Source organism: Lynx canadensis, chromosome E2, assembly GCF_007474595.2.
Source record: "Lynx canadensis isolate LIC74 chromosome E2, mLynCan4.pri.v2, whole genome shotgun sequence".
Lineage (NCBI taxonomy): Eukaryota > Metazoa > Chordata > Mammalia > Carnivora > Felidae > Lynx > Lynx canadensis.
The window spans coordinates 48288912-48312495 of NC_044317.1; the positions used below are offsets into that span (position 1 = coordinate 48288912).

At 58.9% G+C, this 23584-nt stretch overlaps 2 protein-coding genes and 1 long non-coding RNA gene across 4 annotated transcripts; 1 reads left to right on the forward strand and 2 right to left on the reverse strand.

Annotated features, from left to right (window-relative positions):
* Positions 1-147: 147 nt before the first annotated feature.
* Positions 148-18549, forward strand: BCKDHA (branched chain keto acid dehydrogenase E1 subunit alpha). The gene is made up of 9 exons (XM_030297893.2): positions 148-271; positions 7814-7996; positions 8103-8189; positions 11938-12046; positions 14583-14744; positions 16359-16565; positions 16760-16901; positions 17107-17278; positions 18009-18549. The coding sequence occupies exons 1-9, from the start codon at positions 164-166 to the stop codon at positions 18177-18179; spliced, it is 1341 nt and encodes a 446-aa protein (XP_030153753.1). The 5' UTR covers positions 148-163; the 3' UTR covers positions 18180-18549.
* On the reverse strand, positions 8602-11104 carry LOC115502489. The gene is made up of 3 exons (XR_003965108.1): positions 11024-11104; positions 10243-10351; positions 8602-8979 (listed from the first exon to the last, which is right to left on the reverse strand). It is a non-coding gene; the product is annotated as an uncharacterized LOC115502489 (long non-coding RNA).
* A 363-nt stretch (positions 18550-18912) lies between the features above and the next one.
* Positions 18913-21676, reverse strand: B3GNT8 (UDP-GlcNAc:betaGal beta-1,3-N-acetylglucosaminyltransferase 8). Of its 2 annotated transcripts, none has more exons than XM_030297894.1 (2): positions 20728-21676; positions 18913-20364 (listed from the first exon to the last, which is right to left on the reverse strand). In XM_030297894.1, the coding sequence occupies exon 2, from the start codon at positions 20330-20332 to the stop codon at positions 19139-19141; it is 1194 nt and encodes a 397-aa protein (XP_030153754.1). In that variant the 5' UTR covers positions 20333-20364; positions 20728-21676; the 3' UTR covers positions 18913-19138. The 2 variants fall into 2 exon arrangements, with proteins under 2 accessions (XP_030153754.1, XP_030153755.1); XM_030297895.1 differs by having other exon boundaries at positions 20721-21676.
* Between the last annotated feature and the right edge of the window lie 1908 nt (positions 21677-23584).

Genomic DNA, 23584 nt, shown 5'->3' on the forward strand with positions numbered 1-23584 from the left:
AGCTAGATTGTTTTGTCCACTCATACCCGTGTCCAGGAGGCCGAAGAACTAGTAGGTTGTGGCTTCTTGGGAGGATGGGGCTAACATTTGAATCAGGTTCATAAAGGGGCAGCCTCAGTCTAAGAGGGGAGAGGGGCGGATCGCTGAGGAGTTGTTAGCGAAGATGGCGGTGGCGGCTGCTGCGGCGAAGCTCCGGGGCTCAGGTCGAGGCTTGGGCCAGGCTGGCGTCCTGCTCCTGCGGCGGCTTGGTGCTCGGGGGCTGGCTAGATATGTGAGTTCCCGGGGCACTGGGAGCTTTCCCCAAGTGAGAGTAGGGATGTCAACGCCGATTTTAGGGTGTCAGGTCTGTGCAGGGAGCGAAGGAAGGGCTGTCACAGAATGGAAAAGGTCTGGAACTACTCGGAGAGGACACTCGGGAACAACTTCCTCAGGAGAGGAATAGCGAGGCAGCTCCATTGTGGGCCCCGAGGAAGGGAGACAACTTGGAGAGAGGGAGTGGGTTCCTCATTAGTTGCCACCCATCCCCACCGGAGGCCGCTTGGAGGGGCACGGGAGGAAGGCGAGACGTTTCTTCGCAGGCATTAGAGAGTGAAACTGCCCGAGGAAGACACTTTCTTCTCGGTAAGGATCCCCCCTCCCCCTTCCAAAAGGAGGAAAGAGATCAGGTCCCCCAGCGCGGGCTTTTATAGTTCTCTTCATTTCCCTGTTCCTTTACTACTGTTCTGATTTTAGAATGAATTGCGTAACAAAGTCTTTTGATCCTGTGTCCTTGATCTAATGCCAGAACAGGAACCTTGTCCGTTTTTGTCACTCAACGCAGGAGACCGGGCGATCAATAAAATTTTGCCGGATTAACTAAGGGAGAAGAGGAGGGAGAGAGGTCCAGACAGGACACCCCCTTGCCCAACTGAGTCGCAGTTGAGAAATGCCTCAATTCTTTTCAAAAGGGTTAGAATCCCTTTGGGTTGATGCTGCTGACAGTAAGTTCACACAGCAGAGATCTAGCTGGAAGCCCGTTTAGAGGGAGAGAGGCATTGGGCTGCGGAAGAGCCATGAACTAAAATTTCACAGATAGAGTAATGTTTCAGAAAGTGAGTTCATATTCCTAGTCACGGCTTTCCAGCTGTGTGGTCTTGGGCAAAAGACTGCTCCTCTGGATCTCTCCAAGGGGGTGCATTTCCCCCTTTCTAAAATGCTAACAGTGACCACCTCATAGGGTTGTAGTAAAAATCAAATGTGTCAAGTGCTAAGACCTGGACCTGGTATTTGATAAGGGCAATAGCAATGTTGGTCACTGTGGAAAGTGAGGGTGGAGGGAAGGGACAGAAACTGACCTTGGCGACCAGGAGAAGAAAGGAGGTGACCTTGGCAGGACCTGGGTTGGTGAGGGCCCTTGGAGGGAAATCTATCAAGATCTTGTGGGGTTGGGTCTGACCCCCTGATCCCTAATCCTTTAGGAAAGGAAGATAAAATCTGTGGGAAGACCCTTCAGGTAGGAGGAGGGTGAAGAGGATGGGCCAGGGGTGAGGGAGGGGACATAGACTGGAAATGGAGTCACTTGAAGCAGGTAATTCTGAAAGGGCTGCTGGAGCAGGCTGGGGGTGGGGCAGCCTCCTGCCTTTGGGCTATTCTTTGTGGCCTTTTTTTTTTCCTGAGCAATCAGATCTGCAGGGCTGATCTCAGTCCAAATAGTCCATTGGCTGGCAGTGGGGAGGACTGGGGCAGAAAGTAGGGAAAGGTCATTTATGGCTGATTAAATCTTCCTTCCAGGTTCAGTCTCCCTGCTACCTTTCTCTCTTGACTCCCCTTCTTTATTTTGTGGGGGTATAATAGGATGGGGGATTTTTTTGGAGCAGCTCTTTCAGAGTACCTACTTTTTTTTTAAGTTTATTTTCATTTTGAGAGAGAGAGTGGGAGCAGGAGAGGGGCAGAGAGGGAGAGCGAGAAACCCAGACAGGCTCCCATACCGTCAGTGTGGAGCCTGATGCGGGGCTCGAACCCACAAACCGTGATATCGTGACCTGAGTGGAAACCAAGAGTCGGACGCTTTTAGAGTTCCTGTTTGTTCTCCCCCACTTTTATTTCTCCCACTTGCTTTTTTTTTTCTTCCTAAAAATAAAAAGGAGCCTTTTTTGAGTGGAGGGAAGGAGTAGGAGCATTTAGTTAAGGAAAATTGTAGAGCCGGAGCTGTCCACTAGAACATTTTGCGATGATGACCGTGTTCTAGATCTGTGCTGTCCAGTACAGTAGCTGCTGACTACACATGGCTACTGAGCACTCAGAATGTGGTTAGTGTGGCTCAGGAACTGAAGTTTTCATTTAATTTTCATCAGTCTAAATAGCCACACGTGGCTGGTGGCTGCCATCTTGGGTGGTGCAGTCTTTGCGGATCAAGGCAGATCCCAGGGATAGTGGTTTGGGGGAAGGTTGAAAGGCTGTGCTGTAGTGGATGGATGGGTCGTGGGGCAGGCTGGGTTCGGAGAAAGGCTGGGGCTGCCTGACTTCCATCTCTGCCTTCTTGCCTCTCCTTTCACCATGTTCTTGACTGAACACCCCGTTGCTCGGGAGGTGTCTGCCTGATTCTCCCTCCCTTCCCCCTGCAGTTGACAGCCGGTGTTTTAGTGCTCAGGGAAAAGAGGAGAGAGACAACTTAATTGTCAGGGAGTCCTGAGTTGGTTTCTCAGCCACCACCCCAAGAAGCAAGTGGGACCCTGTCCAAGTCATTTCACTTCTCTGAGCATAGCAAGTGGGGTGACTGGAGTCTCTACTCTTGGAAGTCAGGGGGCACCTCGAGCTCAGTCTGTGTGAATTGTCAGGGATGTTGTTTCTCTGACCCCGCTGTCCAGGGGCAGCCTGTTGGGGACTCCAGTGCTCTAGTGCCCTGTGCAATATCTCCAAGTGACGGTGCCCCGTGTGTGTTGAGGCATGAATGGAGATGGTCATTACTGGTCTTCTGACCGTATGGGTCCATCTCCTTCTTGGCTGGTGTCTTGAGCTCCACCCCCCCTCCCCGGATTCTTTTTTCACATCAGGAAGCCCTTCGTGGTTTACACTACCAAACCGTTATTATACGTAATACAGTCACATGCCAAGGTATTGGTAGTTTTCTCCTGACATGAGTGAGGAAACTGAGGCTCACGGGGTGAGGTCTGAACTTGGAGTTCAGGACTCTAAAGCCCCGTTTCTCCTCACAGTACCAGGCTGCCCGGAGAAGCGATTGGGCTTCGGTTTAAGTCTTGCAGTATCCTGCTCCATCTGGTCTTGGCACGTGTCCCCAGCTTCTGCCTGGGGCCCTTGGGTCTGGTGAGGTGCTGGTGTGGAGGCGCCAGCCTCAGCCCCCCGTGCCCTTCCCTCCCTGCGCCTCAGCCCCACTGGCCCTTTTTCCCTCCTGTGGATGAGCTCCTTCCACCTGAAGGCCTTTGTAGGACGATGGTCCTTCGATGTCGGCTGACAGGCCACTTCCTCGGAGAAGCTTTCCTGGCCCCAACACCAGTGTCCATCTGTAAAACGGGGCAGCGGCAGTACTTCCCTCAGAGAGATGGGAAGGTGAAAGGAAGTGGTTCCTAGGAAGCAGTTACCACATTTCCCAAGCACTCAGTAAAGTCTCAGGAAATGGGAGCTGTAATTTTTCTCCAGGGACAGTAAATCTGGTATGGTCAGGAAAGGATGGCCTCCCTCAGGGCCTTCCACTTGCAGTGCCTCGGGGGGCATAGTGCTGCTAAAGCCCCTGGGTTTGGGGGGGCCCTGGCTACCCTCGATACAGAGGACTCGGTTAACCGGCACCATCCACAAAACCTTCCACGGCTGGACCCCACCTTTCTCTCCAGCCTCCTCAGGCAGCTGTAGTCAGGCTGGCTGGCTTCGCATGCTGACATCACCCCTCACGATCTCCCTGCCCTTAGACGAGTCGCTGAACCCCCCTGAGCCTCAGGACCACCCCTGTTGTACTGAGGTGAGACAATAGTGCCTGCCTCACCGGGTGGTGCGGAGAGCATATAGGCACCAGGAAGTGTTTTGCGTGGCCCCGACTTAGCTGTTGTTACTAACGAGTTACTGTTATTAACGTGCTGCAGCCTTACTGGTCCCCAGGGTCCCACACTGCCAGGCTCTCCCCTCTTGCCTCAGCCTTGGTAGTTCCCGGGGACTGACACCTTCCTCCCCCTAGCCTCTGCCTGGCTCACCCCTGCTGGTCCAGCAGGTTGGCGTGACTCCCCTTCTCCAGAAAGCTTTTCCTCATGTGCCCTCTGATGCTGGTAGCAAAAGTTCCCCCCTAGAGCCATGGCGGGTGCTCTGTACCCACGTCACCCCAGACCTGTGGTAGTAATTCTTGTCATTTCCACAAGGGGACGCAGGTTCAGGGAGCCAAGGTGACGCCGCCGGAAAGGGAGAGAGGCCCTCATGCTACCCTGCCGTGTGGCTGACCACCAGTCTGTCCTGCCCCCAGTTGTCACCTGTGTGTTCAGTGTTGTCACCCATCTCACTCTCTCATCTCCAGCCTGTACAGGGCCCCGCGTGGACTATTTGGTAGCTACCTGCTGGACAATAGCGATCATCAGATATGCTTGTTAGCTGCTCGTAATTGCTGAGTGTTCGTTATGTGCCGGACACTGGGCTGAACACTCCGCACACATTGACTCGTTTAATCCTCCTGGTGACCCTTGAGATAGTTACTCATCCCACTGTTCATGGAAGAGGAAACAGGCTCAGGGAGCTTTAGGTACACAGCCAGGAGGCAGCAGTCTACTCCGCTGGGAGTCTTAACCTTAGCCTTGGTGCCAGAGGGAGTGGCTCCATGGGGGCACCCCAGTACCTGCAGGGCAGACCGGACCACCCAGAGCTGGCCTGTTTCCAGTGTGGTGGGAGGGGGTGTGGCAGCAAGGCTTGGTAGCCTCTGCCATTGTCAGTTACTGGCCACCGGCACAAACCCACCCCTGCCCCCGCCAAAATCTGAGGAAAAAGTAGGTGGAGTCACATCCTTCCTCTGGCGTTTTACCACCCCTCCCATGGATTGCATTTCCTTGTGGCTGGCCTCTCACCCAGTCAGCTCAGTAACCCTGGGGTAGGTACTCCAGCATCTCCTCGGGCCCAGGAAGGAAGGTCCCCCTCCCCCAAGCCCGCAAGGCCCCAGTCCAGAGCGGGGGTGCGCCGGGGTGCCCTGATGGCGGCTCTCCAGCCTCTGGAGGCAGGCAGAGTCCTGTCCTAACAGCCCAGTCTGTTCTCAGCCTGTAACCCTGTCCTCTGCCCCCTGTGGGCCCCTCACCTAAAGCCCTCCTCTTCTGTGGTCTGTCTGCTGCTATGGTCCTGTTCGCGGTGCTGCCCATCCTTCGCTCCAGCTCTTCCCAAAGTGCCGGCCACTTTGTGTTCCCCGTTTCCTACCTGTCAGATTTGGGTTTTTTCCCTTTCTACCAAGCTCATAATGTGTCCCAGGCCTGTGCTGAGCCCTTTGTGTGTCTCATCTCAGGAACTTTTCACAACAGCCCCATGCAGCCTTCTTACAGATGAGGAACCTCGCAGGGACAGTGTTTTGCGTAGAGCCACTGGGCAAGCTAAGATACTGGCACCCAGGTCGGTCAGCCTCCAAAGCCCGTGAACTTAACCGCTCATTCATCCGTCCCTTCAATAACGGCCTGTTGAGTGCCTGCTGTGTAAACCAACCCAGACACGCTCCCCGCCCTCCGGGAGTTTGTGATTTGTGTGGGAGGCAGACAGTTGATCCTCTGGGTGGACGGAGAGGTCCGGCCTTGGGTGCTCAGCAGGGGGACGCCCGGGCTGCAAGCGCTCAGCTGCTTCCCCTGCGAGCGGAGGGGAAGTCTGCCATGCTGTTGGCAGGCCTGGACCTGCCCTGCCGTTGAGAGTGTAATTTCCTCTATTTCCTCACAACCATAAATGCAGATAAATGCACTGGTGCTCACGCTCCCCCGCTGGATCCTTGGATGCTTCTCCGCAATTAGAGAAGGAGGAGTGGGGGACACACTTGGGTGCACACGTGTGAGATCCAGCGCATGGCAAACTGGGTCATTCTTGGCTGGCTCCTCTTGGAGGTGAAGCCACAATCGCTAGCGGTCATGGGAAGTGAGCTGTAGATGGTGGAAACCGGGTCAGCTGTGGCTGTTGGGTTAGGAGCGTGGCTTGGGGGTCTGAATGCCTGCCCCGCCTGGGATGGAAGCCCGGTCTTGACTTACCCACTTTTAGCTCTGGTGCAGGTGATTTTACCTCCTTCAGTATCTCCGCTTCCTCAGTCCTCCCATCCAAGTACTAACCAGGCCCGACCCTGCTTAGCTTCCGAGATCAGACGAGATCGGGCGCGTTCAGGGTGGTATGGCCGTAGACTCCGCTTCCTCAGTCCTCAAGGGCCACAGCAGAGAGTCTCTGCCTCAGACATGCGCTGAGGGCTCAGTGAGATTGTGGGCACAGAGCTCAGCTGGCAGCCCGCAGGTGCTGGATAAAGGGGAGCAGCACCAAGACGAGAGACCAGTTCACGGCTGCCCAGCTCCAGAGCTGAGAAGTGGGGTGGGCTCTCACCCTGCAGTGCCTGAGGCTTCTCATGGCCTTTTCCAGGCCTTTCCCAGCCCGCTGAGGAGGTGGTACGCCCCCCACCAGCCACTCTGAACTCCTTCTAGGTTCCGCAAGCGACACGCAAGTGACAGGCCATCCCTCACGTCCTGCCTTTTGCGTGTTCTGTGCCCCCGGCCTCTGGTGCTCTTGCCCTGACTCCTAGCTGTCCTCCAGCTCTCCTGCTTTCATGCTGCTTCCTCAGAGAAGCCTGGCTCCTTTCCATTCTGCCGCACTCAAGGCTTCTCCTGGGCGAATACGACTCAGCCTCAGCTGTACTTGTTCAGCAGCTGTCTTCCCTGCTGGGCAGCAGTGACAGATGTCTGACTTCTCTAAGGTCCCCCAAACCTAGTACAGGGCTTGGAACAAAGCAGGTGCTCAAATATTTGTTGAATGAGTCAGTCTGGGCCTGGAGGGTGGGGGTTAGGACTGGAATGGAGAGGCCACTGAAGCATGGAAGTTGGCGGGCGGCGGGGGTGGGGAGACATTCTAGTAAAGAGCCAAGTGTAGTCATGTGGTGGTCGAAGTGATAATCCATACTCGTCTGAGTGTTTGCTGTACGACTTACAAGTATGCAAGTACTGTTTCATGTGCATGATCTCACCTGAGCCTCATGACATGTCTGTGAGGTCGCCTCCCTTTTACAGATGGGAAGGGGGAGAGGTGCAAAAGGGAAGTCGCTTTCCTGTGGTCACCCAGCAAAGGGTTTGAACCCAGGCAGGCTGACACTTCAGAGCTCACAGACTTACTCAATTCTGGGTGGCTGCCTGCTTGTACAGGGTCAGCGAAGAGCCTGTCTGGCTGATTCAAGGGTGCTGGGGGAGGGTGTGCCTGCGATGCCTGCGATGGCGGTGGGAGATTGAGAGAGGGTATATCTGGCCAGACTGGGGAGGCCTTGAATGCCAGGGTGAAGCGTCTGGGCCTCTGATGTAACAGCTGCCAGTTCTTGATCTGCCTGCTACTTTATTGGACCATTTAGTGTTTACAACTACCCTGTGGGTTAGATGTTATTTTCGCCCCAGTTTTACAGATGAGGAACTGAGACATCAAGAAGTTCTAGTAACTTGCCCAAGGTCATACATCGAGAAAGTGGCAGAGCTGGGATCTGTACCCTGTGCATCAGGCCCCAGGGTCCTCTGGGGCCTGCCCATACTGCCTGCCTCTATGAGGTTGAGCCAGGGGAACCTCTGCTGCTCCTGACATGGGTCTCCCCACCCTCACCCTCACCCTCACCCTCACCCTCACCCTCCTGTCTCCCCAGCACCCCCAGAGGCAGGAGCAGCAGCACTTTCCATCCCTGGATGACAAGCCCCAGTTCCCCGGGGCCTCGGCGGAGTTTGTAGACAAGCTAGAATTCATCCAGCCCAATGTCATCTCTGGGATCCCCGTCTATCGTGTCATGGACCGGCAGGGCCAGATCATCAACCCCAGCGAGGATCCCCACGTGAGAGGCCCCCTCCTTCCCACCCTGTGCCTCCCACACCCAGGCCCCTTGTCCATCTCCTCTCTGGTCCCACCTGGCCTACATCTGTCTGTGCCTCCACCTGCAGCTGCCCCAGGAGACGGTGCTCAAGTTCTACAAGAGCATGACTCTGCTCAACACCATGGACCGCATCCTCTACGAGTCCCAGCGGCAGGTGCGTGGAGACAGGCTGGGGAGGGAGGCTTGGAATTACCTGAGGTCGCCCTGCCTGTGTTCGGGCCAGAAGATAACTCCCAAGGAGGAGAGGGTAGAATGGAGATCCTTTGTCTTGGAGTCCTTAAAGTTGTTGGAGTTCTCTCTTGGTGTTCTGGAGGGAGAGTGTGGGAAGGGTACTGCCCACGGGCAGAAGGATGGACCAGATCACTAAAAATATCTCCTGTGCACCTGGCTGGTGGCCTGGCTGTGCCAAGAGAGTACAGGCAGAGAGTACCTGATGGGCCTTCCCCTTGGGAGCTCACAGCCCTGAGAAACAGGGTGACCCTCTGTGCTTCCTGGTTTGCCTGTGTCAGATGTGCCGTGAGCCTCAGCAGTGTTTGTGTCAGTGGGCAGAGACCCAATCAAAGCGGTGTTAACAAAGAGGCAATTTATTGACTCAAATAATTTCCAAGTTCAGAAGGTCTGGTTTCAGGCACAGCTGGATCCAGGGGCCTCGATGTTCTCAGACCCATTTCTTTTCTCCCAGTGTCTTTTCTACTCTCTTTCACCCTGGCTTCCTTCATTATTAGGCAGCAGTCGTTTCTGAAGGTTTAGGCTTGAGGAGAAGTGGCAGAGAAGGGATCAGGGGGTGGGCTCTGGAGCAGGACTGTGCAACCAACGTCTTCATTCTGTCACTCTGTGGCTCTGCGGCCCTGGGAAAGTTGCTTAATCTGTCAGGTCTTCAGTTTTCTCGTCTGTACTTACTTCATGCCATTGGCTTAAGGATTGACAGTGCCACACGTGATGGCCTTAAAAAGAGTGAAACTGACGTTCAGCCAGCACTCAGTAAATATTAGCTTTATCGTATATCATAACCCTGTTTATCATAACCCTGTCAGCCTCACAATGATTATCCTCTCTGCTGAGCAGTGGAAAGAGAGTGTCTGCTCCCTAATGTTCCAGCAAAAGTCCAGGGCCTATGCTCACTGTCCGGGCTTTGGTCACAGACCCTGCCTTCAACCAGTCCCCAGCCAGGAGGACCATGCTCTCATCCCCAGGAACCAAGTGAAGAGAGCAGTGGAATCCGTCCTTCCCAGGGCTCTGGGGTTCCTGTTGGAAAGGGGGAGAAGAATGGTGGGTGGTGGGCCTTTGTGCTGGGTCAGGGGTAGGGGTGGGCTTGAGAGCCTGAATTTATGTTAAGCCCCCAGGCCATCCCCCTGTGGACTAAAGCATAAGGCCCACTGTTCTGTAGGACAGGACCGAGCAGACTCTCCCACTCTCCCACTCACAGGGCACTGGGTATGGGTTCTCCAAGGCAGAGTAGTAAGTACCTTTGCCCTGAAACCTGCCCAGAAACTTCCCTGGGCTCCCCCAGCCCACAGGGTCAGGTCTGGCCCTTCCTGTTCCACTGTGGCCTCGCTCCCTCTCTGCTCCCCTCTCCACAGCCTTACCGCCGGGCCAGGCCATCCCTCCCCTGCCTCAGCGTGCCTGGGTCCCTTCATGCCTGTGTGGGCTACATAAACAGGGGCTTTGGAATCCAGTGGATGTGGGTCCAATCAGAGGTGTGACTTTGGGCAGGAGATTTTTCTTGTCTTTGCCTTAGTTTCTTCAGTATATTAAAAAGGGGGGATGGCGAGGTTGGGGCTATCAATCCTCACTTCTGTGAGGCCCAGCGCATAAAGCCCCTTGGCCATTGACTGCCACAGAGAAGGCCTCAGTAAGATCAACTCACCCGTCAAGGCTCAGCTTGTGCTAGCTAGGCTTCCGTTGAGCTGTAAGTACCAGACCTCCCCAGGCCCCTCCCACCCCAGTCCCAACAAAAACAAATGCAGTAGTTTACACAGATTGCTAGGTTTTCCATCTTGCATCAAAGAAGTCTAAAAACAGGTGGTCTGGGGCTGGCACCAACAGGTGGCACCATGATGTCACTGGATACCCAGCTTTGGCTTCTAGGGCCCTTCATGATCCAAGTAGCCACTGGAGCTCCCTCCATCCCACCTCGTTCTAGGCAGGAAGTGGAAGGAAAGTGACAGGTCAGACGTGGCGTATCTCAGCTGTCTTCCCATACCCACCTTTCTAGAACTTTGCAGGCAGCCCCACCCAGTAGCATCTGACACTGCATAGGTTGCTCTCAGCTGCAAGGAGGCCACACTGTGGTCTCTTCATCTGGGCGGTTGCTGCCTGTGGAATGAGATCTCTGTTAACAAACAGGAAGAGGGATAGGATACTGGGTAGGCAACCAGCGACCTCTGCCACTCGCCAGGCCCTGTTTTCCTGGATGGGAGGGTGCGCAGGCTCCTCCCCACACCACCCTTGACAGCCCTCCCAGGCCTTCAGCACCCAGCATCTGCCCACTTGGCTCTGGGAGGCCCATTAACTTTTAATTGGCTCCCCACTTAGAAGAAAGCAGTAGCAGTAGCACTATTCATCTATTCTCCCGCCATGACAGGAAGCCAGGCCTGCAGAACGCATGAGGACTGGGCGGTGGCCGTCCCTCGCGTCCCGGCGTGAGCTCTTTCACTTTACACGTGGTCCTGGGGAGCTCAGTTCTGTCTGTGTGCCAGGGGTGCCCCAGATCGCCAGCCAGACTCTACCTCGTAGCCCCAGATCTACTTGGCTTCTTGCCTGGGATGTCCCACACCAAATTCAGCCTGTCCAGACATGACCTCGGCATCTTCCTCCCTCAGGCCATTTCTCGGTGGAGGTTGCCGCCACCCACCGTTTGCCCAAACCAGAGACCTGCATCTCATCCCTGCTCCTTTCTCTCCACCCCGCCATCACTTTCTCCTGTCTCATTTACCCTAGAAATCCATTCTGCTGCTCAGCACCGTGTCAGGAAGCCAGACTTCCTACCTTTCTGCTCCCCTATCGTGGGCGAGTTGGCTTTCATTCTGCACTTATTGCCTCATTTTCGCAAGACGGCTGCCACAGGTCTGGCCTCATGGCCGTGTACAGGGCGGGAAGAAGGCCTGGCTCTAGCTCCCGTGGGTCCTTTTGTCGAGAAAGCAAAAGCAGACTTCTTAAGTCTCTGGCTAGATCTGTGTCCCGTGGTCACCTCTGTAGGGGAGATTGGGAGCCTGGCTTTTCCAGGCTCTAGGGTTGGGGGGCCCAGGAGAAAGGAGCCGGCCAGGGCATCGGTGTGGCCAGCCTGTAGGGTCTGTCGCTCCCTGGCACTCTGACTCTGCTTCTTAAGGCTCGCCCAGCAGCTCCTCTGCCTGCCCCCTGCCCCTTCCGGGCCACCGCCCCCTCTGGCCTGGCTAGCTGCACTCCGTCCTGTCTCCACCATCCGTTTTCCACATGGCAGCCAGAGAGACCTTTCTAAAATGTTGCTCCCTTGAGAAGAACCGTGGGTACAGTTCTCAGGGTAAAGTCCAGGATGCGGATCATTCACTATGGTCCTGGGCACTGCCTCTCCCTGTTGGTCTGTCCCCACCCCCTCCCACTTTCTGCCCCAGCCATTCTGGCCTCATGGCCTTTACTGTTCCCTCTGCCTGGAAACCTCACCTTTGCTCGGCTCAGGCATTTGACCCTGAGGCCCCTCTGTGGTGAGCCAGACAACCGGCTTGGCCTCCTATCGCATGGCCCTGTTGCTCTGGCTTCAAGCAGTCTGGCAGTCCCTCCAGGAAGACAGGAACTCCGACCTGTCCTGGCCCAGGAAGTGTGAGGTGATTAATGAAGTCTCCAGAAGTTGGTCAGTTATCTGGATGGTTCCCTGTCATTGCCCAGCATAACTGAGCCCGGGCCTCCGGGCCCTCCTGCACCCCCAGGGCCGGATCTCCTTCTACATGACCAACTATGGCGAGGAGGGGACACATGTGGGGAGTGCGGCAGCGCTGGACAGCACGGACCTGGTGTTTGGCCAGTACCGAGAGGCAGGTATGTCTGCCCTGCGGAGCAGATGCTGGGGCCCTGGGTCTGTGGTCCCCATGGAGGCGAGTCAGGCCCAGTCCCTCCCGGTGGGAAGGCGAGGCCCACGTTAGCTACCCTGTGTGCTCTTCCAGGAGCAGCGTGATGCCAGGGAGGTCTAAGGAGCCGGAGGAAGAGCTTTCTGAGCAGGAATGAGCCAAGCCAGGGGCAGGAGTTTGTGGGGCTGTCTGGAGTCCAGGCAGTGTTGTAGTGAAGAGCCTGTGCTCCCGACCGCTCCGTGCTCTGCTGGTTACCAGCTAGCAGATTTGGGGCAAGTTGCTTCTCTTCTGGGAGCCTCCATTTTCTGGTCTCCAACGCGGAGTTAATGACGGTACTGCCACCCCTGCCCTGAGGGATACAAGCAGTGTGCAGTGAGGGCGGCCTGGCTACAGGTGGACACGCACAGGGACCCCTGTCCACGGCACGGGACTCTCTTGGCCTCTCCAGGCTCTGTGTCCTTCAGGGAGCAGAGCAGATGGGAGGGCCTGGAAGTGCCAGCCAGGAGCTGGCACCCTTCTGAGCGCGTGAGTGACAGGACGGAAGGAGCTGAGAGATGAGGTTGTGAAGCACCCTCACAGGGTGAGGCCCCTGAGGAAGGTCCCGCCTGGACAGCGGCAGGGGGTGCGTGCTCAGTGGGGAGGGAGCCACACAGACCTGCACCCAGTCCCGCCTCTCTCAGTCCCCACCTGGAGGTGGGGAGAACGAGGATGCTCACAACAATAGCTGACACTCACTGGGGTCTTAAAGGCCAAGGTGCTGTTCCACGTGCGGGAAGCAGTGGAGGCTCGACCTCATTTCACCTGCCCCGACCCCACTGCAGGAAGGAGTCCCCCGGCAGCCGTGTCTCCTGTCTGTGCCAGGGCGTAGGAAGCCGAAGAGGCTGAGTCCCCGTGCCCAGGCCACACGCCTCCTGAGGAGGGGAGCAGGGGTCTCCCGGAGTCAGCCCTCGCTCCTCCGCCCCGGCGCTGCCCCCCGTGGTGCTGCCCACGCAGGGCTGTCTGGTATAAACCAAGGGTGCGTGTGGTGTGCGGACCGTGGCACCGGGCTCATAAAAAGGATCTTAGAGGCGGCACGTGTCCGTCTAGCGCAGTAACTGCCACTGGACCTGGGGTTTCCTGGTGCGGAACCACCTGGGCCCAGGAATCTGGATTCGCACTTCCCGCTGGCGCCTGCCCCAGACTGCGGGTGCTCCCGGGGTGGACTGTGGACCCTGGACCACGCTGTGGGGAAGCCCCCCGCCACACACAGCCCCCTTTTTCTGCTTCAGCGGAGCGCCTCCTCTTTGATCTGTTTTAGGTACAGCGTGGCCACACTGGGTGTGAATTTGTGTTGTGTGACAGAATCCCACATCCAGTTACGTGAAAGGTGAAGGCTGAAGTCTTCCCAAATACCCTCACCCCAACTCTCATTTTGGGGGGCGTACTTGCAGAGCTGGTTGTCCGGGCCACAGTCACCTTGTCTCGACGGTGGCTCCCCGTTAGCAGATAAACAGACAAGCCCCCCGCCGCCCTTCCTCAGGCTCCGTGCTGAAGTGTGAGCCATGTGCCATACTAGTGCTCCAGCCCGCCGGTTATGGGAGCTCTGCCTACCTCAGTGTCCTCATCTGTAAATGGGGAGAATAATCCCACTTCCCTCGGAGGGTTGTCGGGAGGATCGATCAAGTTAATGTCTGAAAAGTGCTCCGAATAAAGGCACTTGGCACCAAATATTATATTCACGTGGCAGTTATTTGGGGAAGGTGTGCTTAACGCTGCACAAAATGTGACTCCCGTGGTATGTGATCCCCAGTAAGTTGTCAGAGGAAGAAAGGGTTCTGCAGTAAAGAAGAAGATTCGGAAATGCATGTACCACCTCTGCTCTGTAATGCTCAGGTTCTGGGTGCTTCCAGGGAGGTCCTTGATCCCCAGGGCTGCCCCTCAGGTGTGGGTGTGACAATCATTCCCCTTTTCAGGCGCCAGAGTGGGTCGTTGCTCATCCCAGGGCCATCTCCACCCGCTCCTGTCCTCTGAGTTAGCAGTCAAGGCCCCCTTCACCCAGAGCGGTTCCGTTTGGTGGTGAGGTTTTGTTGGAAGAAAGGATTTTACAGCCATAAACATGTTTGAGTATTGGCTCTTTAGTTCAGAAGTTGTGACCTAGTGTGACAAATAGTATTATTTGGTTCGTATGACAATTTATCAAGTAATTTTATTAGTTGAAACATAAAAATCAGGTAGTTTCTCCTTAAAAAAAAAAAAAAAAAGTAAGCCAGATTTTGCCTTCTTTTGAAGAACTGGGCCATCTGGCTTCCCTGAGCAGTAGTCAGATGGTCAGAACAGTGGCCTCCCTTTTGGGACAGGCCTGTGCTTTTTTGTCCGCTCACCTGCCTGGTCCCCATGAGCATTCGACTCTGCCTCCCCTGCTTGCGTCCATTTCCCTGACTGTCTTTATAGGGAGCAGGAGCCTGGGCAGGAAGGGCCGGTCTGCCCCCCACCCCGCCTGCAGGCTCACACGGCCTCCTCCTCGCCAGGTGTGCTAATGTACCGGGACTACCCCCTGGAGCTGTTCATGGCCCAGTGCTATGGCAACGCGAGCGACCTGGGCAAGGGGCGCCAGATGCCCGTGCACTATGGCTGCAAGGAGCGCCACTTCGTCACCATCTCCTCTCCGCTGGCCACGCAGATCCCGCAGGGTGAGGACTTGGCCCGGGCCTGGTACGCACAGACCAGCGTCGGACCCCTGTGCAAGCCCCAGCCCTTCTGCAGCCCTTGTGGGCGGCCTTCCGGTTGGTGCTGGGGTCGGAGCGCTGGTCCGGGCTGCAGACTTTCCAGATACTCTTCATCTGGTTGTCTTCAGAGGAGGGCTCCGGTTTGGCAGGTTTGAGCTGGCATGGCCACCACCCTCTTGATTCCCCAAACATGTGCCTGTCCCGTTTGTCCGCTCAGCAGCAAACAACACTGTGTGACTGAGTGGGCACCAGCTTCCTGCCAAAGCATTGTCTGGTAGGTAGCGAGAAGAGCAGGGACTCCGAGTGTGGATCTGTGGCGCCAGAGCTGGGTTCTTGACCCCAGCCCTGCTCTGCCTCACTCCTCCGAGCCTGACTCTCCTGAAGCTTACTCTGGAGGCCCATGGTGCCTAGAGTGGTCTGAGTTGCTTTTGTCAAAGGTGACAGCTGAGAAGCAGACCCCTCAGGGGCCAGGCCTGCACCCACACAGCACAGAGACCATGGGACCCAGCCTCGCTCCCTGCCCTCTGGACCCTACAGTCTGGCCGAGGGCCAGGCTAGGCCGCGGCTCTCTGCTCCGAGGTGGCCAAGATACATGCGTTGGTGTGTCGGTGGGGCTTAGCAGTGGGCTGGTTGGCAGACCCGTCCAGATGTGTTGGCTCCTGGTGCTCTGTGTGAGGAGCGCGAGTGGGAAGTGGGCAGCGTGGCTCTGTGAGAGGAGGTGGCACGTTCCCTCCAGGTGGGCAGGGTTTCCGTAAGGCTGGGCCCTGGCCCTTACCTTCCATTTGAGTACTGTTAAGCTGCCCAGCGGCCACACGTAGGAAGTCTCTGCTACGTGGGCACCATTCTAGGCACAGTGAGCCAGAGACAGAAACCTCAGTCCCGCTGGGGCTGACACCAGGGTAGAGGAAAGGAGACAAACTAAGCATGAAGGAGTAGCACGAGAAGTACATCGGGTGAGGAGTCCCGCAGGGACAACTAAAGCCAGAGGGAGTAGGTGTGAGGGAGGAAGGCCTGGGTTGCATCAGAGGTGACATTTCAGCACAGACTGCGGTGGGGGCAGGGGGAAGGGAGCCATGTGGGATCTTGAGCCAAGTGCCTGCTGGACGGCCTGCTTGCTTGCGGGGCAGGTGTAAGAGAGGTCTGGAGGGGCTGGGGAGCTGCGGGGAGGGTGCAGATCCAGGGGAATCTGGGCCTTTGACTTTTGCCTGGAGCGGAAGGGGGGCCGCAGGGGGCAGGGCGAGAGTTGCTGGGGTGGAATGTCAGCCTGGTTCACATTTTAACTGACCTCTGGCTGCCCCAGGGGAGCAGGTGGGAGCCAGCGGTGGGGTGGGGCGCCAGTGAGGAGGCTGCTGGGAGGCTGCAAGAGGTGACTGGGTGGGCAGTCTGCCCTGAACAGGTGGGAAGGGGTCAGATTCTAGCTGTGTTTTGAAGGTGGCAGTGGTGTGGGTAATGGCACATCTGGGAGTCAGAGAGGAGGCCGCCCAAGTGGAAGGACAGGGCGGCCCTCGGCTGAGAGGCCAGAGCCTGGTGGGGGGAGTGTGTGGCTCTGCCCCTGCTCAGCCCCCTCTCCCCCTGCAGCGGTGGGGGCGGCCTATGCGGCCAAGCGTGCCAACGCCAACAGAGTGGTCATCTGTTACTTCGGGGAGGGGGCGGCCAGCGAGGGGGATGCCCACGCCGGCTTCAACTTCGCCGCCACCCTCGAGTGCCCGGTCATCTTCTTCTGCCGGAACAACGGCTATGCCATCTCCACACCCACCTCTGAGCAGTACCGCGGGGACGGCATCGGTATGGGCCTGTGAGCTGCGCCCCCACCTGCTCTCATGCTCCCCCCCCTCCCCGCCCCGCCCAGTCCTTTCCCTGTGGAGTCTGGCACAAGGGTGGTCGCAGGGACGCTGTTTTGCTTGCTCCCCTCTCCTTCCTCCCCCCTCCCCACTCTGTTCATCTGAGCCCTGGGGCCTGACCTGCCTCTGTCCCTACAGCTGCTCGAGGCCCGGGCTACGGCATCATGTCCATCCGCGTGGACGGCAACGATGTGTTTGCCGTGTACAACGCCACCAAGGAGGCCCGGCGGCGGGCGGTGGCTGAGAACCAGCCCTTCCTCATTGAGGCCATGACCTACAGGTGCCTGCCTCCTGTCCTCCTCCCTGCCTTGACAGCATCTGCCCTGCACTGGTCACTGTCCCCAGAGCATGACCCCATCACCCACACTGGCTCCCCATCCTTGCCTTTGTTCCAGTGCCGGCCCTTCTCCCCTAGTCCGCCCCCCTCCCTCCTGAACCCACACCAGGAGGCTTCAACCTGACCCTGGGCTCCCTCCCGCTGGCAGGATCGGGCACCACAGCACCAGTGACGACAGCTCGGCCTACCGCTCGGTGGACGAGGTCAATTACTGGGACAAGCAGGACCACCCCATCTCCCGGCTGCGGCACTACCTGCAGGGCCGAGGCTGGTGGGACGACGAGCAGGAGAAGGCCTGGAGAAAGCAGTCCCGCAAGAAGGTGGGGACCCCCCTCTGTTGGAACCCAGGCCCCGGTGCGGGGGGCGGGGGGATGTTCGGGGGTGGTGCCTGGGTGAAGAACTCTGGAGGGATGGAGAGGCTGGGTTTGGGGGACATTGAACTGGGAGACTTGGGGACAGCTCCAGGGATGTCTCTAAGCGTGGCCTGTGGCGTCAGGCTGCCTGGGCACATGCGTTTCTGCTGTGTCCTTGGTATGATGCCTGCCCTCCACGCCCTCCTATCTGAAGAGCGACACTGGGGTGTCGCTGTCAGAGGGTGATTAAGATTAGGTGACTTAATCCATGTGCACTGTGAGCGTCCCACTCGGGTCCAAGTGCCGCCCTCCTCGGCCTGGGTGTCTGGAGCCAGGGCCGTGTGCCCAGTGGTAAGGGCAGACCCTGGCCCGGGCCCTGAGGACATTGTCGTGGCGTACCCCCTCTTCTCCATGCCTCGGTTCCCTCCCCTCTGAGCTGCCTACTGCCTGGTTCTGCCTGTGCCAAGAGGCTGAACCGATTCCTGTACTTCGTGCAGCGCCTGGTCTTGCCGGGGAGGGGAGGCCGGGGTTGGGGGATGTTGATGTGGCTGCTGGTTCTTAGCACTATTGGGTCTTCATCTCCTCCGTCGTCCAGATGGGAAGGCAGCGGCTCAGGGGGGGTTGACCCCTCAGTGGGGTCCCACAGGTCGGGGGTGGGGAGCCGGCTGCCTGTCTACTGTCGCACGTCCCTCCACAGGTGATGGAGGCCTTTGAGCAGGCGGAGCGGAAGCCGAAGCCCAACCCCAACCTGCTCTTCTCTGACGTGTACCAGGAGATGCCGGCCCAGCTTCGCAAGCAGCAGGAGTCCCTGGCCCGGCACCTCCAGGCCTACGGCGAGCACTACCCCCTGGACCACTTCGAGAAGTGAGGCCCGCTTGCCCCAGCCCACCCCCACCCACCTCAACTCCCCCGAGGGGCAGCCCCATTCTGGGGGGTGCCCAGGGAGCTGCAGGATGCCACCCTGCTTCCCCAGCCAGCCCCCTCTGAAATACTGGGGCCAGGACTCCAGCCAACCATCTCCACTCCTCCAGGCTGTTACCCTGGGTGGGGGGGGGGGGCTCCGTCAGCCCCCTCCTCGCCTGTTACAGTGCCTTCTCCCAGGGGCTGGGCCAGGACGCCTCCAGGACTAGAAGCCCCTCTGGGGTGGGCGTGGCGGGTCAGCCTGTGGAAGTCACTCCCTCAAAGTGAGAGGTGGTCAGCAGGTGGCCAATAAACTCTCTGTGTTTGGCTCTGTGCCACTGCTGGTCTGTTTCCTGGAGTTTGGGAGGTGGGAGGAGAGCCCAGCATGACTAGTTTGGGACCTTGTTTCTCCACTCTAGATAAAGAAGGCCAGGCTGTTGAGATATCTACTTCCCCCGGAAACTTTAGCAAGCGGAGGGTGACCCTCCGCAGACAGGGTGGGGGTGGGGTCCTCCAGAGATGGTCTCTTGTTCTCCCCTAGATGGGACAAGACTGCTGTTCAGCAAAGTGACCATGAGGCTGGCAGAGCTGGCCCTGCCCGGTAAGGGTGGGGAGGGGTCCAGTGTGAATGCCGGGGTGCAGCTGGGCTCTGCTCTGTCAACTACTCTGGGGCCCCACAGGCGCAAAGACCACTCCAGGCCTCAGAGTGGGGAGTGCGTGTTTTTCAAACACAAAAAGTAGACACAAACAGTCTGTTCCCTCCGGCTGCCCCGTCCCCTGGCCCGGGAGGACCTAGGAGGGGCTCAGGCAGTCACGGTTCTAGAATTCCTCCTTCACGCTGAGGCCCAGAAGGAGAGGCTGAGTGAGAGACAGGCACCGAGGTGCAGCCAGGTCTGTGCTGCCCTCCTCTCCTCAGCTCCGCCAGGCTCAGCACTGGAGCCGAGGCTCCTGCAGCTGTTTCCAGAGCCGAATGCTACCCTGGGGGCTGAGGGGCCGCACCAGCAGCAGGTCCCGGAGAGCACAGGCTTCAGCAGTGCGGTCTGCTGGCCAGGCTGTGAGGAAGCCTTTGTGGTCCCTTGGTGCCAGGCCCAGGGCCCGGAAGCACAGGCCAGTGTAGACATCGTCGAAGGGGAAGGGGGCCACACGGGCCGCTGCCCGCAGCAGCCAGGGTGCCAGGCGCCCAGCAATGACATAGCCGCCGCCACTGGCATAGGCCGGGTATTCACCTTTAAAGAAGGATCTAGGCACGTAGAAGGGTCCTCTGGGCTTCCGCAGGGGTCTGGCCTGGGTAAAGACCTCACCCAGGTAGAGGCTTCGGGCCCATCTAGGGGGCAGGGCCCGCAGGTGGTCCAGAAGGGCCCGTGTGTGCACGAAGGCGTCATCCTGAGCCTGCAGGACGAAGCTCACGCCCGGGCAGTGTCGGTCCAGCCAGGCCAGCAGCAGCAAGTCTTTGAGCGTCCGATTGAAGGGGACGTCGAGGAAGTCCCAGAGTAGCAGGTCACTGTAGCGGCGACTCTCCCAGGCCACCAGGGAGCTTAGGTCAGGCCCCCTCTCACCCTCTGGTGACCCGAGCAGGAAGAGCAGCCGGACCCCAGGAACCGGACTGCCCCACGTCTCCCTCACGGCCTGTCGCTCTGCAAAGCGCCCTGGTTCCGACTTGATGGCCAACAGAAGGTAGGGGACGTCCGTACCTGAGCAGTCGGCCACTTGGCCGCCACCACTTCTAGGCAGCCACTGGGGGAAATTCCGGCAGGCCGCCGACAGCAAGAAGCGGCGGAGGTCCTTGGGGTAGGAGGCGAAGTCTGGGATCTCTGCAGCAGCGGCAGCCCCCCAAGCCCGGCAGCCCCCTGCCTCAGCGCTGTCCCCACTGGGCAGGGACCCCAGCCGCCACTGCTGCTGGTTCCAGTATGCAGAGAGCAGCGGGCTGGTCTGGCCCAGACGGGCAGAGAGGTTAGCCGGCAGGGTGGGCTCGGGGGTGGCTGGTGTGGGGCCCAGTGGGGTGCCCTGGGGTCCCCGGTAGGCCTTGCTTAGCCAAGACTCAGATGTCCACTCGATGTACACCTTGAGGCCCAGGAGCGTGAGCAGCGCTGACAGGCAGAGAAGGCACTTGGGGCAGCGCATGACCCAGCCCAGGGAAGGGGCGGCCGCGGGAGCTGCAGAGGAGCCACGGTTGCGTCGGGGGTCAGTCCCTGCCAGCCCCTGTGCCCGCTCCCCTCAGCCCCAGACCCTGAACCCGCCCACCTCTTCCCTATTTCTGACCTTGGAATCCAGTTCCCATTCGTTCTGACACCCTGCTCTTTCCCCTGAGCCCAGCCCCTTCCACTGACCTGTTCTGCAGGCAGCCCCCCCCCCCCCCCCACCGCACTGGGGGATTGGGGACTTGGCCTTTCCAGCCCCCCCTTGGTCCACTCATCAGGCGCCAGAATCACGGGGTCAGCCCTTCCACCTCCTGGAAAGCCAGCCTCCCTCACCCTAACATTCCCCACCCCGGGGAAGGGGAGCCAGCGACCTTTTACCTCTGGGTCCAGCTCCCGCCTGCGCCGGTCCGGGCCTCAGCTCAGGCCCTCCCTCGCTCCCTCCCTTCAGCTCTCGCCAACCTGCGGTGCAGCCGTCTGAGCCCAGCCCAGCCAGTCCGGAGAGGCGGGGAGGGAGGCCTCAGGGCCCCAGGGGCCGGGAGGGGCCGGGGCGGGGCCGAGGGAGGAGAGGAGGGGAGGGGAAGGGAGGGCAGGAGGCCGACCTGAGGGATGGGGCTCTGGCGTGTTGGGGCTGGTTTTCTGGTGAGACAGCGGAAAGGTTCAGGGTGGCCAAAGACACAGATGGGGGACCTGGCGAGGCCAGGCAGGGAGAGCCAGGGGCCTGGGAGAGTCTGGGGGTAGGGGGTGAGGCTGAGGGCCAGGCCTGAGCTTGAGCTGGGTAGTGCCGAGATGGCCCAGGGACAGGCAAGAGTCCCAAAGTGGCAGAGCTGGGAGGGGAGGCGGGCGGCTGGCGCCCGGCCGCAGAGGCGGCGGGCCGTGCTGAGGGGATGGGCCGCCCGTGCCAGAGATGGGGTGTGTTGTGGCCACCGGAGGAGTCGGGGTGGGGAAGGGGAATGGGCCGGGTTGGTGGAGGAGGAGGGATGGGGGAGACCTCAGGGGCAGGCGGGGGAAGAGAAAGGAGAGATGGAGGGGGAGGCAAAGAGCAGAGGACTGCAAGGGGAGAGGCAGGGGAGGGACGTGGAGACCGGGAGTGAGGTACAGGGTAGCCAGGTGCCCCTGGCGGGAAGGGAGAGAGCAGAGGCAGATGGAGGACCCTGGGGTGGGACCAAGAAGAGGGCAGCCTGCGGACAGCCAGAGCCCGGGGAGAGGTGGAGAAGGGAGCTAAGGAGGAGCAGGAGGGGACCTGATGGAAAGGGAAGGGGTGGGTGAAGGGGGAGCCAAGCTAGAGGCCAGTGGAGGGTGGGGTGAGGGCACCCGGGGCCCTGGTGCTCAGCTGCCCCGGTACCTCCTCCACCCCTTTGGTGCCTCGGGTCTGCCTCACGGGGGCGGGATCCATCCCTCCCCCATTCCCCACTCCAGCCCCACCCACAGCTGCACCGTGACTCCAGGAACACTCACATCCGGCCCCCCGGGACAGGAGAGGGTGTCTGCCTGTGTTTACGTCCCTGCCCTCCGGGGGCCTCTGCTGTTGGGGCTGCTGCAGCTGTCTGGGGAGGCGGGCAGACGAGGTCTCCTTAGCCCAGACCTCCTGGAACCTTGGGTGGCACCGAGGGCCCCTCTGAGCCCGGCCTGACCCCCTTCACTCCACCCTGGATTGGGAGGACCCTCTGATGTCTCCTCCTCGGCACCCTGTCAGCAGCAGCGGATCTGTCCGGAGCTGATCGCCTCCCCCTAAGTCTGAGTAATGGAGCCCGGGGGAGCCGCTGGAGGCCAAGCGCACAGAGGAAGTGCCGAGTGTTGATGCAATGAAAGCCAGAGTGGGAGAAGACAGCCAGGGGCAGGGCCCTGAGCGCCCTGGAAGGGTCTCCCCAGCAGGCCTCCCCCCCCCCACCCCCACGCGGGGCTGGGAGAAGAATCTAGCTTCTCCCAGGGGTGAGAGGTCCTGCCACCAGGGCTGACGCTGCTCCTCCTGGGGGGTGATTGGAAATCTCAGAGTACAGAGTTGGTTGTTATGGAACTGGAACAGGGAAAGTCCATCGAAAGTCCATCGTGGAGAGTGAAGAGCTGCCTTCCTGTGGAACACAGTGCTGGGGGGAGGTTGCAGGTCAACCATGAGCAGCCCGGTCCAACACTAACCTCCCTCAGCGCTGGGTCCCCCCCTCCAGATTACGTCAGGGCCTCTCTGGCTTCTCTCCTAACTGCAGGCCACACTGGAGTCCAAGTTCCAGTCAGCCGACCGGAGAGAGCCCTTAGAACCACCCAGCTGTACTAGCTAACTCATCACTTCCAGTAAGTGCCCACGGACCCGTGAACTTGGCCCATCTGTGTGATATCCACCGTCACTGGTCTAACACCCTTAGACCCCGGTGTCCCGCGGTTTCTGACTATATGTTTGCAAATATTGCAATTCTTCTAGTGTAGAAAGCTGCACGCCCTGGGTCCCGGCGGACGTCTGTACTCTGGAGGGCAGAGATTTGACCCTCGGTATTTGTGGGTCCGGTGATAGCAGGGGTGCTTGTGAGGAGTCTGTGGGGGCGTAGATGCCTGCTTTCAAGGCCTCTGCTTGGGTGAGGTGAGCATAGGGTTGTTAAGCACGGGAAGGCTGCTGGGCTCCTCGGACACTGGGAAGGGAAGCTCTAGTGACTTGGGAGCGTGAGATCGTCTGTCTCCTCTGATTCCAACCAGACGACCCCATTCCAGATTTTGGGTCCCTCGCGTACCAGTCAGCACCCACGCTTGCACATAAGAAACTTGTCAAGGCTGGGAATCCAACCGTCATAACTCGACAACCCACAGACTTCTAGATTGTGTTTTCAGTTCTGGCCACCTGCTGGGAGAACTTTGAGGGGGGGTAGTCACAGAAGCTCCCCAGTTCTCAGACCCTGGCCTGAGCTAAGCAAACAGACTTGAGCCTGTCATTGTCTGTGAGCACTGAAGGGCATGCCAAAGAATGTATCCAGCACCTATGTTTAGAATTGTCACTACCGTCACATGGGTCAGGTGCAGCAGCCCCGGGGGCTCCCGGGACACGTGCTTCAGCTGGCACCTCATCACAGCCCCAGGCGAAAGCTTGACTGTGGTGCCACCGCAGCCGTGGGATTCTCCATCCCGCTTCCCACCACCAGAGAGCTCAGCCCTGAGCTCCAAAGGCAGGACAGGACCAACCCCAAATCCCAGCTTTTGTGAGTCTGTCTCCTGGAACACTCCAGATGCCAGTGCTGTATGAGCGCAGATCCAG